General features: G+C 52.1%; 2 protein-coding genes across 4 annotated transcripts in view; one reads left to right on the top strand and one right to left on the bottom strand.

Moving 5' to 3' along the window:
- The window catches only part of VRK2 (VRK serine/threonine kinase 2), a 69,605-nt gene extending 52,407 nt beyond the window's left edge, over nucleotides 1-17,198 (top strand). For 2 of the 3 annotated variants that reach the window (XM_029071469.2, XM_029071470.2), the window contains exons 10-14: nucleotides 3,169-3,289; nucleotides 5,524-5,582; nucleotides 8,671-8,828; nucleotides 13,951-14,130; nucleotides 16,600-17,198. In XM_029071469.2, coding sequence (XP_028927302.1) covers nucleotides 3,169-3,289; nucleotides 5,524-5,582; nucleotides 8,671-8,828; nucleotides 13,951-14,130; nucleotides 16,600-16,956 — 875 coding nt within the window. In that variant the 3' untranslated portion in view covers nucleotides 16,957-17,198. The remainder of the gene's footprint in view (nucleotides 1-3,168; nucleotides 3,290-5,523; nucleotides 5,583-8,670; nucleotides 8,829-13,950; nucleotides 14,131-16,599) is intronic. The other variant, XM_029071471.2, reaches the window with a different exon arrangement.
- FANCL (FA complementation group L) overlaps nucleotides 16,317-17,372 on the bottom strand; it is a 47,923-nt gene continuing 46,867 nt past the window's right edge. Inside the window, exon 14 of the mRNA XM_001510884.6 lies at nucleotides 16,317-17,072. Within this exon, the coding sequence (XP_001510934.1) occupies nucleotides 17,037-17,072 (36 nt within the window). The 3' untranslated portion in view covers nucleotides 16,317-17,036. The remainder of the gene's footprint in view (nucleotides 17,073-17,372) is intronic.

Genomic DNA, 17,372 nt, shown 5'->3' with positions numbered 1-17,372 from the left:
AGGACCAACTCTCTTGGGGAGAGGAAACTAATTTCTATTTTGAAGTAGTAATCTAAATATAAATTAGACTGCAAAGGGAGACATCGCCGTAGAGGTGTTATCCAGCCCGAGAGGGTTTAGTCGTAGAACGGCGTTAGCATAAATTGTCCTCTGGATTCTTCTGTCTTTGGTTTGAAAAGCCAGCGTGAGTTCTAGGCCCAATCGCATGCCATTTGGAAAGAAAACATTGTCGAGGGACCTGATTTTCCAAATATATTCTACCATTGTTTCGTCTCAACCTAAAATATAAGCGTGGCGACTTCTTGGTCGTGCAGATCTAAGGCATAGCGCGTATGAGATTTAAAAGGGAGAGGAGTAGAAAGAATATGTTAAGCAAAATAGAAAACCTTTCACTGATAGAGAGACCTATTCAATTTCCCCAAACACCTCATAAAGCCGCGGACGGTCGGCAGTCAAAAGGTAAAAGGGACTGGTGTTCACGAGTTAGTTTTTTTATGTTTTCCTACCCTGACTTTTTAACAATGTGAAGTGCTTACTATGTGCCAAGCAGTGGGGTAGATCCAGGGTAATCAGATTGGACACAGTCCCTGGCCTACGTGGGGTTCACAGTCTAAGGGGAAAGGAGAAGTGGTATTTAATCCCCGTGCGACAGATGAGGAAGCTGAGCAGAGGGAAGTGAAATCACTTGCCAGAGTCACCCAGCAGGCGAATGGCGGGGCCGTGATTAGAACCCAGATCTCTTTCCACCAGGCCACGCCGCTTCTTCTTTCCGGCTGAGAACCGTACGTACGCCGAAGCGATTGTTCCGATTCTTCGAGCCCCGTCGCGGCGAACCTCCCCGTGTTAGTGCAACGGGGGTGAAGATCCCACCCAGCGTTTATTTTCAGTAACAACGTGACGGCCAAGGAAGGTTTTCTCTTCCAAAGATGTGAGATTGGTGAGGAGGGGGGGAGTCTTAGAGCTCTTCCTCCACAGGAAGGCTCACCTTTGAGTTCCGAACACTTTTCATTTTCAGTGTTTTGATTTCCTTCTCAGCGGCGGTAGAGAACGGCCAGAGGAGGCTCTCTCCGTGTTTCAGTTCCACCAGATTGTTGTCAGACTACTACTGCTCTGGGGCCGCAGCGGGGAAAACCACAGCTACTTTCGCTGTCCTTTACCACCAGCTGGCAGGTGCCCTACTCGCAGATCATTAAATGGGTGAAAGATGGGAAAAGTGAGTGAGAGAGTAGCGCAATCAGGGGTGACCCAACTCGAACGGCGACGTAAATATAAAGTTGGCTCTCGGAGGGTCGCTCCAGGGGAAGGCCAGTGCCGGACGACGGGCTTCGAAAAGCCAAACGGCTCGACGTCACTTACGGCCCCGGGTCGACGACTTTCCTCAGGGACGGAAAGACTCCATTTCGATTCAGTCTTCGTCTCCTCCGAGAGTCACTCGCGTGCTGCCCGGATCGTCCCCAACAGGTGCCAGGAGAGCGTTTTGCGAAAATCAGAGGACCCGAAATCCAAAGCGCTGGTTTCGACGGTGGTAATCTGGAATTGCCGTAATGGAAAAAAGAGGACCTGGGAGCCCATGTGTACGAATGGAACCGTTCCACAGTTAATGGGAGATTTATTGCCGAAGAAATCGCTACAGAACAGCGAGTGGTAGAGATTGTGTTTTTATTTTAATACGAGAGCCAAGTCTTGCATTAGGACATTGTTGAATCTAGTGCAGGAAATAAACGACACCCGGGGGAGAGTGGAGCATTCTGCTAGATTGAAGGGCCTTTAATAATCCAATGCTCTAATAGCAGTTAAGATAGAGTACGTGTAAGAGCTAATCTTGTCTTCTGCTTTTAGAATAATTTACGCAGGGTAACCCGAAACAGTTGTGATGGGTCGGCGCCGTAGCCCTTCGCAGATGACTTTTTAAATTAAAAAATAAGTTCGCTGAGTGACTTTTCAGAATTTATCGAATGCAAACTCATAAAATACGATACCCGTTTACAGCGGTTTTAACGGCCACATACCGCACCGCGGGCCGCCTCGTCCTTCCCCAGACGGACGCTTCGGAAGAGGGATAAGCTACTAGCCCCGGGCATCGGGGAACCCGGGAACAAAGTTGAAAAGAATAAATTTTACATCGTGAGGCCTGCGAAGTTGCCGGAATCCAGTTCCCATTACGAGCGGGAGCGTGATCTCGCCACGGTGCGGTCTTCCCTCCGAGCGGGGAGCACCAACTTCGGACGGGCGCGGAGTCGCGCGGAGCTCTCTCTACCTCCGATTTTCACACTGGCTTAATGAGGAGGCCCTCGTTCCGAAACCCTTCAGTTCCCGGTTCCCGGGCCTGTTTCTCCGGAGCGAGGCTGGGTCTGGGTCGCCTCCCGTTTCCCGGAGGCGAGTCCTCGGTGTCTTCCTCGGAAACTGAGCCCTCGTTCGGCGTGGCTTCCCCTTCCTCTCAGCGATGGTGCTCGCCACGGATGGCCGGGCTAAAGCGAGGCCCCGGTTGGACTTCCTAGCCAGGAAGAGACGGGGAAGACCGGCGGGGGGGGCGGGGGGGGGCGTCCCCGGAGCTCTCGCGTACAGTAGCCGGCGTCCCGGCAGTCGGGCGAAAATCGCGGCCGGACTCGGTGTCGGAACTGTACACTAGATGGCACTTTTACCCCATCTTCCAACTTCCAGGACTCTCGTAGTGGAACAGGAAAGGCCATCAGTGTTTAGTCTGCACTCCGAGGGTCTCCGCATGACCAATGTAGACCCCGTGGACTTCCTGGAACATGTGTTAGCAATTTAGCAGCAGACATTTATTTCTTTGTTTTACTGCTTGGCTCTTTGAGAAAGTGTTGGTGCTGGGTTATGGGCTGTCTGGATCATGTCACAGGCCATGGGGATCAAGGTCATGTGACAGGCCAGACTAAGGAAGGATGAAGTCGGAGGAGGTGAGGAAACTGACCCTACTTTCAACAGCAACAAGTCACTGCCTGTCTGTGGACTGGGGCCAAAAGCCTGGGCGTTTTAGTTCCAATCCAGCTGAACAAACAAAACACTCTGCCCGTTTGGCTTTTTCATATTTCATCAACAGTCGTTCGCTCAAAGCCTCTTCTATTTTCTAAGAAGACGCTCGTAACCTTCATCTCCCCCTCACCCTTTTTCTCTCTCTTTTTCTCTTTCTCTCCGTCGCTCCGCTAGCCCTGTCCAGACGAGGTGACCTTGAAATCCTCGGCTACTGCATGCTCCGGTGGTTCTGCGGGAAGCTGCCTTGGGACTCGAACCTGCGGGACCCCGTGGCCGTCCAGACCGCTAAAACCAAGTACACGTTTTCATGTCTTCCGCGCTGCCCCTCAGCCTGTCGAGTCCCTCCTTCCCCCTTGTCACGAAAACCAACACGGATTCCTTCCTTTTAAAAACAAGTCGCCCGAACGGGGGGGACGGTCTCTCCGGAAGAAGTCCGCGTAAATTCGCGCGGAGGTTCCGAAAGTACGGTAAACCTGAGTCACCTCCTTCGGCGGGATCCCCGAACCGGTCGAACGGCGGCAGATTAGCCGGGCCGCGTCCGCACAAGGGGTTACCCGGGCCGCGTCCGCACAAGGGGTTACGCGGACGGGATGGCGAGCTCCGAAAGAAGCGGAGCAGATCCGCCCCCTCCGGTCACGTCTCTCTTCCGAGAGCACGGCTTCTCCGGCCCGTATTTCCAGGTCGGAGTTGCCTCCTTCCCTTTTCGGGAGAAAACTGTCCTGAAGGCGGGTGGTGTCACCTCCACGTAATCGCGGTTGGTTACAGTCCGAGTCCAAACCCTGTAGGTGCCGGACTCTTGCGCCGTGAGGTTTAGCTCAGAATCAGATCACAAATTACATTACCCTGGAGGTCCCGTCCCGGAGCCCGCTTGAGAAAGGCGGTGGCACAGAGCAGAGAGTGACCGGTTTTTCACTATTGGCCGGGAAAAGCTCAACTGCACTTCTCCGTAGCTCTGTGATATCACGATTGGAAGAGGCGCCAGACTCCAAGCCGGTCACGAGGGAGGGGCCCGTTAAGGAGAGCCGATGTTCCGACGTCGGCCCTCGAAAAGACGGATTAGCCTTCCGATCGGGTGATGCGGTTCGCATTTGTACAGGTTGAAGTAGATTCACTTTGACCCTTCTGGAGATGTCAAGCCCTTTCCCCTTCCCCCGCCTCCAAAATCAACACTTAAATAGTTCAGCATTTGATCGGTCGGCTCACTCATTCGCTTCGGCCATTAATACGGGGAAGGTCGACATCTCTGGAATCGCGACAAGCCCGTGCTCAGTAGAATGTGGCTAAGCACAGTCTCCACGGTCCCAAAGTACTGATAACATCTGATTGCAATCCAGAAATGGTGAAATTCAAACTTTCATGCCCTACTTGGCCTAATTGCATTTGGGTTCGAAGGTACTGTCGACATTATCAATTATCGGTGCTTTCGTTTGCTCAGAATGCACTACCGGATGTGATTTTTGTGAATTTTTATTGGGCTCCAGGTTTGTGTTCTTCATCAGACCGATATACCGACATTAAGACTGCTAAATTATGGTTCCCCTAACTACCATAACTTGGCTCTCCTGTTCATATGTGGTATTTTCTGTTATTTTGCCTGACAAAGGTTTATACCTTCCTCTCCATAAACCCAATTTGTCCTGGTTACGTTTACTGCGGACGACATTACGTTACACCGCATTTCTCTTTGTGCGTGTATATTTGTGTGTATGTGTGTGTGTGGGGAGAGAGAGAGAGAGAGGGAGAGAGGGAGAGAACAAACGAACTGCCTAGGCTCGAAAAGCCCAGGGAGAAATCAGACGTTGCAGTAAGCCCATTATGCATTTACCATAGAGATCCTGTATGTTCGTGTCAGGGTTTGTATGTGGGATACGGCCAGTAATGGTGTCTAACTGAATTTTTGATTTTTGCGATGCGCACACTTCTGCCGTTTCTCTGGAGGTAGAGGTTCACTCTGGCCCGTGAGAGGGATGGGAAAGGAGACCCTTTTTTTCACTCTGTGGTTTGTCAACCTGTTTTATTCCAGCTGAGCAAAAGCACATGTGTCTCACCAAGGACACACGTCCATGCCTAATTCGAACCTTTCAAAAGGAACCGCCTGAGGAAAAAGGAAAGCCTCTTAAAATATTCTAAAAAGCCAGATGGACCGTCTTTGCACATTCTTCTTATAAAAGAAGAAAAAAAAATCCTGAAATTTCCGTTTTCTCCAACTCAATCCGCAAATGGAGAGTGACCCTGACACCCGTCGACCGAAAGGTGAAGCTCGGCCCCCGTCCAATCTCCCGAGCTGAGCCTGAGAACGGGAGGTCTGCCTCATGCCTCTTCCCCGACCCGCCCCCACTCCCTCCCAGCTGGGAATGCTGCCCGCAGGTGGATCGAATTTTCCCATTCGCTCTTCTCCACCCCCTGCCGTTTCTAGAGAGAACGGTGACTTTATCCACCGGAGTCCGAGTTTTGCCGTCTTCTCATTTTTCCATGGACTCACCCGCTCCAAACGCGGTTTAATGGTGCGGTCTGCTCTTCCCGCTGCAGCCTCATGGACGAGCTCCCCGATTCGGTGATGAAGTGCGCGCCTCCCGGAAGCGGCTGCAGTGAGTCCTCTCGGAGCGGCGCGCCACACCCCGTCCCCTTCCAAAATAACGCGACGCGGCCTCCGCTGGGAAAGGAGGATTGAAATTTGGGGTGAAGAACAGGCAGATCAGACGGGGAGACGTCGTTGGGTTTCCAGTGAGCGCGAACGACGAACGTGCAGTGATGTGAAACGAAAAGCCTCCCTGACTCATATGATATTTTAGTGGGACGTGTTGCAAATCCCGACGAATCATCAGCAAACTTCTATTACATCACTTGCGAGTATAATGCCCGTCTCCTTTACGCTTCCACAGGAAGTCCTGGATTTACGGGGTGGGGAAAACACGGAGGAGTCCGGCTTGATGTTGGCAATTTTCTAAAATGGAGGACCAGTGGGTTTCAAGGGAGACGTCCTTCCCCGTTGTCCTCAGTCAAAAAATTCCATCGTTCATCCCAACTAAAAGCAGGGGAGATTTCCCGTGTTTCCCTCAGTGAATTAATTATCCTATTTGTTAAGCTCTTACTACGTGCCAGGCACTGTTCCAAGTACTGGGATGGGTAAAAAAAATCAGTGGGTTGGACACGGTCCCCGTCCCATTTGGGACTCCCAGTGTTAATCCCCATTGTATAGATAGGGAAACTGAGGAACAGAAAAGTTAAGTGACCGGCCCAACGTCACACAGCAGACAAGCGGTAGAGCCGGACGTAGAACCCAGGTCCCCGTCTTTCAGGCCCGTGCTGCTTCTTAACGAAATGGGGAGAAAGATTCCTGGATAGTGGTGGCTTCCGTATAGCTCTCCAGCTTCTGAGGGTGCGGCCAGTATATAACAATGATAATAATGATAATCGTGACATTTTGTTAATTACCGCGTGCCCGGCACTGCACGAAGCGCTGGGGTAGATACAAGATAATTGGGTTGGACACAGCCAACGTGAGGGTCCCAGCCTTAATCCCCATTTTTCAGACGACAAGACTCAACTTGTCTTGGCAACTAAGTGAGTTGCCCAAGTTCACAGCAGATGAGTGGCGGAGCCGGGGTTGGAACCCGGGGCCTCTGACTCCCAGGACCGCATCCTCCCCACTAGGCCTCAGTTTAGCTCGCCCCTTTCCTCCTCGTCCCCGTCGCCCTCTCAGGAAAGAAACCTAAGTAAGCTGGGAAGTCAGAGCCGAGCTTCACTCTCCCGGGGGCCGGGGCTTTAGAAATTAAGCAAGCAAAGAATCACACGCGTGTGAGATTTGGGCTTGTGCTTTCTGTCCTGTACAGATGCGTGCTTGGGTACGGCTCTTCTGAGCCCAACCAGGAATCTGGGAGAGAAATACCGGCCTCCTCCTTTGTACACGGCAAACCGTTTTCTTTGATCTTAAACGGTGGCCTTTATTGGCAAGGAAATGGAAATCGTCCGACACTCGCAGGGTGCGTTAGAAGCGCTCAGTACGGTGCTCTGCACACAGTGAGCGCCCAACAGATACGATCGAATGAACGAAGTAGCCAACGGGCCATGCTCTGGTTCCTTTCGCATCACTTCGAAGAACCAATAGGAAGGCCCGAGGAGAGGCCTCCCCAAAGCCTTCCCGGATTGATTCCCAAACCCCCATCACATCAGCCCTGCACCCCTTTTGTCTCTCCCTCTTAGCATTTAAGTATTTGATTCCTAGTCTCATCACTTATCAATCGATGGATGATATTTATTGAGCACCTACTCTGTGCAGACCAGTAGGGCTTAGTGGAAAGAGTCCGGGCTTGGGAGTCAGAGGTCGTGGGTTCTAATCCCGGCTCCGCCACTTAGCCGTGTGACTTTGGGCGAGTCACTTCGCTTCCCTGTGCCTCAGTTACCTCGTCTGTAAAATGGGGATTAAGACTGAGCCCCATGTGGGTCAGCCCGATTTCCTTGTATCTACCCCGGCGCTTAGAACAGTGCTTGGCACATAGGAAGCGCTTAAATGCCATAATCATCATTACTACGCACTTGGGAAAGTACAATACAACCGAATCGGTAGGCACGGTCCCCGCCTTCCAGGATCTATTGTTCTGTGTTGGTGTATTTCTTCATCGGGTGATTTATTCAGCTCTGATCGATGCCGATCTGTGCTGTGCCGCTCTCTGCCGTATCCCTGTTCTTCCTCCCCTTCCCACTAATTGTCAGTAATTTCTGACAGTCGGTAGATCGTGAGCGCGAGATGCGGAAATGCGTCTCGCTTCTGCCGTAGTCTGCCCGGTGCTTAGTCCGGGGCTTAGCGCTTTGTAGGCGTTCACTGCTAACTCTGGCTTGATCGTCAAGTAGGCTATCGGGGTAAGACTGATGATGCAGCGGGGCCAAATGATAGCTATTACTTATTCTTTAACAGAACGCAGCAAAGAGACACGATGATCGTGTTGGACACGTCCCTGTCCCATATTCGAGCTCACAGTTTTAATGCCCATTTTCCGGATGGGGGAACCGAAGCCCAGAGAAGTGAAGTGACCTGCCCTAGGTCATAGAGCAGACGGGTAGCAGAACCAGGATTAGGAACCAGGTCCTTAAGACTCCTAAGGCCGGAGCTGTAGCCACTAGGCCAACCTGCTCCCGCACCATCTGTGCTCAAGAACCCAGAGCACTTCCGTACGCACCGGGTGACGCACCCTAATCGATGAGGGGCATTTATATCCCATCCGCACATCCCTATATCCTTGCTCCTCTGCTTTCCGGTGCCTCTCTTCCCCGTAAGACGATCAGCTCCTCGAGGGCAGCGATGGAGTCTGCCGACGCTCTCGTATTGTACTCTCCCTAGCGCTTAGTACGGCGCTCGGCGTTCGGTAAGTGCTGGCGGTGAATTGATTGATTCCTCCTCTGGGAGATTCCAGAGTCCAGAACAGAGAGGGAAGACGCCGTACTTCCTCTCATCCCCTCCCTGCACGCCTGTGACTTCATTCCAGAGGGTACAATCCCCATTCAACAAGCGGTCTCAGTTGTCAGTGAAGCAGTCGATCTGTCGTGATATTTATATCGGTTTTCTAGATCGGTCCAATGCGGAGGGAGGGAGGGAAGGCTTTTTTGAACCCGGACGGGGTGCTCAGCTAATGTAAGTCACAGCGCGGAATTCACTTTCTGCAAAACTCCGCTCCGCAGGTGAAATAGCGCAGTTCCTGGCACGTGCCCACGGCCTAGCTTACGAGGAAAAGCCAGAGTATCGAGTACTGAAGAATATCCTGCTGGGCGGATTGAAGTCGAGTGGTGTTCTCCCCGACGGGCCCGTGAGATTTTCCGGTTGCGGATACCCCCGAGAGGTGAGATTCCCCAACAGTGGCCGGAGGCCGGGCCCGGCGCTTCCCGGGGAGCGGACCGGGCTGGCCCTCCGCTTCGTCTCCCGCTCCAGAGGAAGTTTTCCGAGGTCTCCGAAGGAGTGGGACACGGCGCTTTCGGGGCCAAGGTTTGTCCGTCGCCCGTCTCCCCTGGCTCGGCTGCCAAGTTGGACGTCGGCCCTCCGGGAGGAAGACTGACCTCTTGACCAGCAGCCTCTCACGTCAAAGGGGCAAGCCCAGGGGCCGGCACCTGGCCCTCAGAGCCCCGGGGCGACCCCCGTCCCCTCCCCGCCTCAGGTGAAAGGCCGAGTTCCTTAAGGGCCAACCCATCATTCATTCATTCAGTCAGTCATTTTTATTGAGCGCTTTTTTGTGTGCAAAGCACTGTACCGAGCGTCTGGGCGAGTACGATATGACAAAAAACAGGCCCATCCCCTGCCCACAATGAGATCACGGTCTAGAGGGGAAGACAGACATGACTGTTTCGTTGTGGACAGGAACGTGTTTGTTATCGTTCTCTCCCAAGAGCTTTGCGCACAGTAAGCGCTCAACAATTACGATCGAATGAATGAATTAATATACATAAATAAATAAATTACAGATGTATACGTAAAGTGCCACGGAGCTGGGAAGGGGGAAAAATGAAGGGAATAAGTCGGGGTGACACGGAGGAAGTGGGAGCAGAAGAGAGGAGGGCTTAGTCAGGGTAGATCCTTTGGAGGAGATGGACCTTCAGTAAGACTTTGAAGGGGGCGAGCGCAATTTTCCGTGTGACAGGAGGGAGGGCATTCCAGGCCAGAGGCGTGGTCTTTGAGCACCTTCCAGAGACCAGGTTTCCTAGCAAGCGGCCGTCCTCGCGAACCTTTCCTCAAACCCCTTTCGCCCCGCTAGGTCTCTCCCCGAGCCACCCCCTTGAAAAACCTCTAAACGGAGAGCGGCCCGGCAGAGTCGGGGTTTGGGAGGTGGGGGCGGGGGGGGAGGCGGGGAGCGTTGGCCGGAAGGATTTCCCGTGAACCTGGGATCCTCACGGTCCCTCGGGAGCCAGGAATGCCCGACGCAGACAAACGTGACCGATGGGCTGCGAGATGAATGGTGAGTCAAGTATCGGGGCACAGATGGTTCCGATTTGCCGAGTTTTGTAGCCGCTGCAACCGAAGACATAAAATATCCTTCTAGTCATAAATTAGCTCTTTGGAAGCCAAACCTTGGCACCGGGACTTTACAACCGTCAATTAGGAGGGAAAGAAGTATTCGAACGGCTGCGGTATTGACATCTGTAAGGCTGCATAGTAATCATTCCTAATAGAAGAGAATATCTGTTTGAGGAGGTTTTGCATGGCTAATTAACTACCAGTGAGAATATGTAATTTTTTCATGATCTCCTGATTGTCACCTTTCTCTCATGATACAATTAGGCTTTATTGTAGCGAGAGGCTCCCTAACCAATTGTCAGCACTATTTACGAAGTGCAGGAAGGTAGAACACAAGTTCATGTTTAATAAAAAGCCAGTGGATTTTGATCTTGGTAATTAGGGAGACTTTCTTTCACAGTTTGATTGACTTTTGAGTGTTGTTTTTTTTTTTTTTTAATCTCTCTTGCAACAAAACACAAAAGCCATTCCCTTCGGCCCACCGTAACGGTCACCACTTAATCCGTAGTCGTTTAAGCCGCTTTTTCTCAATCTGGTAGTTTTTCAGTTTAGTGAACTTAATTGAAATATAAAAGCGGCCGTTATGAAATTCCATCTCCGCAGCGCCCGGCTTTCCGAAAAATTCCGACGATCCGTCCACCGGAATCCGCCAGGAACGTGGAAAGGACGACGTTTATGGGACGAGACTGTGTTTTTAAGGGTAGACTAGAGCTAAAAAACTTTCGCCTCTCCACAGCCCCTCCCTCATGAGATACTCAACCCAAAGACATCCTTTACCCCTTTGTTCTTCAGGGGACTCTGGAACTAATTAGAGGAAGAAAGAAGCAGTAAAGACTGAGGGGGGGGATGGTCCATGGGAAAATTAAATCCTTCAACTTATACATCTTGGAAACAACAACAAAAAAAAGTGACTGTCAGACGAGCTGGGAACCACGCGCTATACCAAGTGCTTTACACCCTGTGGGCGCTCAATAAATATTCATTTATGAAGATGAGGACTTCAGGAAATCTGACATTAAACATGTGCAGGCTCATTGGCGGAGGGTCGTGGGGAGTGGGTGGGTTTGGGTCGACAGAATTTCGGAGAGCATTTAATGAAGGTTATTTCTCAAGTCTTTTCCCCACCCAGAATTCTACCCAAGTTTCGTAGTTCAAAAGGAAGCCACCTGTGTTCCACGGTAGTCATCTGAGCTAAATGTTTTAGTACCTAAACAGCTGAGCGCTCGATTGTGATGCCGCGATTGTGCGTGTCGTGTTGGGGACGGTACAGTAGAGATGGTAGACACGATCCCAACCCTCCGGGAGCTTCCGTTCTTGCGGGGGAGACAGACGGGGAAATAAATTACAGCTGAGGGGAAGAAAGAGAGTTTAAAGATACGAACGTAAGTGTAATCGGGAGCAGGGGAGGGATGGAGTGATTCCCAAGGTACACAGAGGATTCTAATGCACAGGACGAAGTGGCGGGGCCAGTAGTGAGATTGGAGCGTGGATAGGGTGAGGAAGTGAGAGAATAATTTGGGAAGGCCTCCTGAAGGAGACGTGGTAGAATAAGGATTTTGAAGATGGGAACAGTGTGAGGAGGAGGGAGTTGGAGGCAGAAGGGAGAGCTTGACCCAGAGATGGATGGCGAGAGAAGCGGTGCCCCTGACTAGATGCGTGTCTTTAAGGCTGGCATTGCGGCTCTGAATTTCGACGGCTGCCCGGTGGAAGCGGGTTGGAAGGTCGAGGCCCGGGTAGTACTGGTGGTGATGGTGGTAGTAGTAATAATAATAATAATGGTTTGTGTCAAGCGCTTACTGTGTGACAGGTGCTGTGCTAAGCGCCGGAGTGGATACAGGCAGATGGAGTTGGCCACAGTCCCCGTCCCACATGGGGCTCACTGTTTCGATCCCCGTTTTACAGATGAGGGAACCGAGGCGCCGAGAAGCGAAGCGACTTGCTCGGAGTCACGCAGCAGACAAGGGGCGGGGCTGGGATTAGAACCCACGACCTTCTGACTCCCAGGCCCGTTATCTGTCCAGTACGCCAAGGAGTAGAGGCAGTAAGTAGCAGTAGGAGCAGAATTACGGACTCGCGGCGAACCGTGCACTGTTCTGAGTTCTTGGGAAGTACGAGCCTGGCCGGTTACCTCGGTTGGTGAGGACCCAGGCCACAGGTCTGATCCCCGATTGGGTCATTTATCCCTTTATTCATCCCCTCTTCCAGCCCCACAGGACTTACGTATGTTTCTGCAATTCATTTCTGTTAATGTCCATCTCCCTTCCTAGACCCACTCCGGGGGACGAGCCGTGGGCAGATTCATTTGTTCATTTCATCGTATTTATCGAGCGCTTACTGTGGGCAGAGCACTGTACTCCGCGCCCGGGAGAGTCCAATACAGCAATAAACGGACCCGTTCCCCGGCCGCAGCAAGCTTACGGTCTAGAGGGGCGTCGACGGACTGATGGTGTTGATGATACAGATGAATAAAACGACAGATATGTACAGAAGTGCTGTGGGGCTGGGAGGGGGGATGAATAAAAGGAAGAGGTAAGGGTGACACAGAAGGGGGTGAGAAGAGGCGGGGTTTAGTTTGGGAAGGCCTCTTGGAGGAGATGGGCCTTCGATAAGATGGGGAGGAGGGCGGACGTTCCGGGCCAGAGGCAGGACGTGGGCCAGGGCGTCAGCAGCGAGACAGGAGAGATGGAGGCGCAGTGAGAAGGTCAGCGCTAGAGGGGTGAAATGTGCGGGCTGCGTCGTAGAAGAAGAGCAGCGAGGTGAGGTGGGAGGGGGGCAAGGTGGCGAACCGCTCCGAAGCCAACGGCGAGGAGTTTTTGTTTGATGCGGAGGTGGATGGGCGGCCACTGCAGTTTTTGGAGGAGCGGGATTACACTTCCTAAACGTTTTTCTAAAAAAAAAGATTCAGGCAGCAGAGCGAAGTTCGGACCGGAGCGGGGAGAGACGCGAGACCGGGAGGCCAGCAAGGAGGCCGATGCAGTAATCTAGGCAGGATAGGATGAGCGACGGTATAAACGTGGCAACAGATTGGATGGAGAGGATAGGGCAGATTTTAGCGATGTCGTGAGGGTGGGACCGACGGGATTTAGCGACGGATCGATTATGTGGTTTGAGTGACAGAGAGGAGTCGAGGACTACGCCAAGATTCCGAGCCGATGCCACAGTCCCCCGGGACCGAGACTCTCCGCCGCTCAGACGCTGAGCCCTCCCCTGTCTATACGCCCCCCCAACCGGGGGCGATTAACCCGGGCAACGCTCGAAGAAATCAATTGATTCTTGAGCGCGTGATCCCGGGACACCAGACGATAGGAACCAGTTGAGGAGCAGGTAGGTCTAGTGGATAGGGCTCAGACCTGGGCGTCAGCGGCACCTGGGTTCTAATCCAGGTTCTAATCTAGTCCACTTCACTTCTCAGTGCCTTGGTTACTTCATCTGCAAAATGGGAATTAAGACTGTGAGTCCCCGTGGGACCGGGACTGTGCCCGACCCGATCAGCGTGTATCCACCCCAGCGCTTGGTTCACTGACTGGCACTTAGAAAGCGGGTAACAAATACCATTTAAAAAAAAAACCCAAAACTCTCATTCATCTTGCCCGGAGGTCAGATCGCCCGTGTGAAAAAAGGAGTCGCGATTATGGTCTCGTGTTAGAGATTCGCGTTCATTAGGATCATCACAGTAAAAGAGCGCAGATGCAGACGGAGTCCACTAATAAGATTTCAGAGGCTAATCGTGTTCTCAGATGCCGTTCTCCAACATGACCGACAATCTTGCGCTCCTCCTCTCCGGAAATATCGGGCGAAGCGAAGGGGCTCGAGGCCCCGGCTCGAATCGGTCCCCGGCCAATCTCACCACCGTTTTCTCCTCGGCGGCCGCCGGCGGCCTTCTGACCCGGGTGTTCGCCGGGGTTGGGAACGGGGGACGGTTTGGGCTCGAGGGCATTCTCCTGTTGCCTCCCCAGGTCGGTTGTCCACACGGTGACTCTCCAACACCCGCGGAAAGGCGGCCCGGCCCGGCGCCGGGCCAGGGGAAGGACGGAGGAGGTCCCGGCCGCGGGAGCGCCGGACCCCAGCTGGCCTGCGGCGGAAGACCAAGGGAGGAGGAGCCGGCCGGAACCGTCGACTGGGAAACACCTTGCTGGGTGAGAGGAGACCGGTCCCCTGCTTAGCGCCGTATTTGGTCGTCGTTAGGACCGGGATTCTAATCCCGGCTCTGCCGCCCGTCTGCCGTGTGACCTCGTTCAAGTCACTTCACTTTTCTGGGCCTCAGCTCCTTCACTTGTAAAATGGGGATTAAGACTGTGAGTCCCTTGTGGGACGGGGACTGTGTCCAACCTGATTAACCTGTATCCGCCCCAGTGCTTAGAACAGTGCTCGGCACATAATTAGCCCTTAAGTCCCATTATTATTACGTATAGGCTTATCCGGATTTCTTTTGGTACGACAAGAACGTAACGGAATGTCCTGAAAATTCCCCAGCCACCTTTGAAACGTTAGGTGCTTCAGGGACTGAGAATAGATGACTAGATGAGGATGAATCCCAGAGTCGATCAATCAATTCAGTGGTGTTTATTGAGCATTTACTGTTTGCAGAGCACTGTAGTAAGTGCTTGGGAGAGCCCAACAGCACAGAGTTGGTAGACGCGATCCGCTGCCCATAAGGGAAGCCTGCTGTTCCCGTGTAGCGGGGCTCCCTGGGTAGTTAGGGATTGTTTACAGGAAAACAGGCTGTTTTGGTTGAAACTTGGGGTTGAAACTCCTCGCTTTCAGCTATGCAGACACATAGCTGAGAGATCCGCGTTGGCCCTTCGGGACCGTTAGTAAAGAAAAGCTTCGCAAAAGGGATCTTTATTTAACGTGCTTAATAACTGCTGAAAAATGGTTCCAAATTGTGATTCTTTTATTCCCCCCGCCCCTCGCTTTTTGAACCTCTTTTCTATCCTCGGGGTAGAGGGGAAATTTCGTGTTGGACTGAGGGGGCCAATCTGGCTCCGAGATACACATGCAATTGACTTCTTAGCATTCAGCTGGACCGGGGCCTCAACGATGGCTAGCACTGTTGTTAAATTTTTTTTCTGAAGGAAGGAGGGAAATTTGCCTTTAGCAAATAGGAGGAAGCGGGAACCATCTGACTAGGGGAGGGAAACACCTTGGGCCGTCACTTCGGTCATTCACGCAATCGTATTTACCGAGCGCTTCCCAAGCGCTTGTTGGAGATATGGATTACTCTGACCCCGTTGCGGGGGTCTCCCCCCGTCCCCCGGCCCTTGTGGATCTGGACCTGATGGACAAATTCAAACTGGGTAATTTGGATCCGCTAGGGAAAAATTCCCCTGGGTGTGTGCTACCACAGAGGGCAAGTGAAGACTCTTAGATCCAGCCTAGAATTCAAGCACCGTGTGCCGGACTCGGAACCTCCAGTTCATTTTCAAGTGGTACTAGAGGACGGGAAAAGGGAAAGAGGGAAGGGAGAGCGGGGAAGAGGAGGAATAGAACAGTGGAAGGATGGGGTTTGCCACCTGCCTAGATTGTATGCACTAAGGTAATACACGTGGATATCTGCTAGTCCATCCAGCCGATAGGTTTTGTTTTTTTAATGGCATTTGTTAAATTTACTGCGTGTCAGGCTCCCCTCTCAGGGTCGCACCTGGAGAGCTTCCAGTCCTCTACCAGTCTCGGCTGTGGGAGGGAGAGTCGAGCGGAGGCCTGTCCGCTCCATTCCTAGTTTGGCCAGTGGCTAGCGAGCGGAAGGCCACCGGCTGCAAGTCGAGGCTCACTCATGCTGGGCAGCAGTGGCACGGGAGAGAGTCGAGGGAGGAGACAGGTTTACTACGCGGAAGGAGGCGGTGGTAAACCATCTCCAGATTTTTACCAAGAAAAGTCTGTGGATGCACTACCGGTACGATTCAAGTTGGAGAGCGGGGCGTTCTGGGAGAGACGTGTCCGTGGTGTCGCTGTGGGTCAGAAACGACTCGATGGCATAAGACAAAATGTGCCAGGCTGGGGGAGAGACAAGATAATCAGCTTGGACACGGTCCGTGTCGGGCTCACGGTCTTTATCTCCATTTTACCGATGTAAAATTAGAATTTTACAGAGAAGTGAAGGGCCTCGTCCAATGTCACACAGCAGGCAAGCGGCGGAGCTGGGATTAGAACCCAGGTCTGTTCTCCTCCCACTAGACCGCACCGCTTCGGTCCGAGTGTCTCGATCTTATTTGGGACAATCCCGTGCATCAGTGTCTATAGCCACTTCCACAAGCTGGATTAAGAAAGTAAATGGTACGGGCCTTATTGTTGCACGTAACAGAAAATAAGCTTCCACAAGGGCTTCCTTTATACATTTATTTTGCATCCTCCCTCCCAAAAAATTCTTTAGCAGATGTCTAGTCAAACGCGGCATTTAAAAATAACACGACTTCATGTAAAACACAGAGCGTCACACAGAGACCAGTACATAGAAATACCTGAACCCTCCGGCACATTTCCTGAAGAAATTCTGACCGAACCTTCGGGTAAAAGGACGAAGTCAGTGGCGCGGGACGGGACGTATACAGATCTGAAGCGGGTCGGCAGAAGAGACCTCTAACGACAGGCGTTTTCTTCTTCCACAGAACACGCCGCCGAGGCCCCCGGGGCCCCAAGGAGATTATCGGAGAGTTGCGGGGGTCTCGGCTACCATCGACCAGACTCATTCTCCCGACTCTGTCCCGGAGCCCAGTCAGGATCGTACCGGTCCGAGTTCATTTGCCAAGCCGAGGCGTTTTCGGTCCACATCTTCCTCCGGGTGGGGGGGCGCGGCTGATCTCGAGAGAAAGGCGACTCCCTGCAGAAGCAGCGATTCCCGCGGTCTGCGGCCCTCTCCGTCTCAACCGGGTTTCAGCCACGAGGCCAAGGCTGAAGTCTTTCGCTATGGCGTAGTCATAGTTTTTCTTTTGCTTTTAATCTTTCTCTCTCTGACTTATCTTTGATGTCGTTCCCAGATGAGATGCCGTCTGTTTATTTTCTCCATTTCCCCTGCTTCTCCTCGGGCATTTTTAAAGTTCTCGTTTCAGGGTTTCCTCTCAGACATCTTCAGTGTAATTGGCTTGGAAGAGAGGAGATTAAGATAAATTCATGGTATTTTACTAGAGATCAATTTTTTTTCCCCCGAAATTTTATACAGTGACTATATGGACATTGAAGAATAAAACGTCTGGGTTTTACAAGTGAAGTGATATTTACATTTTAGAGAAAACATATATATAAGTTCTAGCTTTTATGTGAAATCCGGAAAAGGTGTTTTTTTTAAAAAATCTAGGTGCTAATGCTCAAAAATCACCATAAATCTCTCTCTCTTCACTTTGTAGCATTTTACTAAATCAAAAATGCACTTTTCAAAAGCAGT

The sequence above is a fragment of the Ornithorhynchus anatinus genome, chromosome 9, assembly GCF_004115215.2.
Source record: "Ornithorhynchus anatinus isolate Pmale09 chromosome 9, mOrnAna1.pri.v4, whole genome shotgun sequence".
NCBI lineage: Eukaryota > Metazoa > Chordata > Mammalia > Monotremata > Ornithorhynchidae > Ornithorhynchus > Ornithorhynchus anatinus.
Note: the sequence above shows the minus strand (reverse complement) of the source record. Positions and strands in the feature narration are given on the sequence as shown.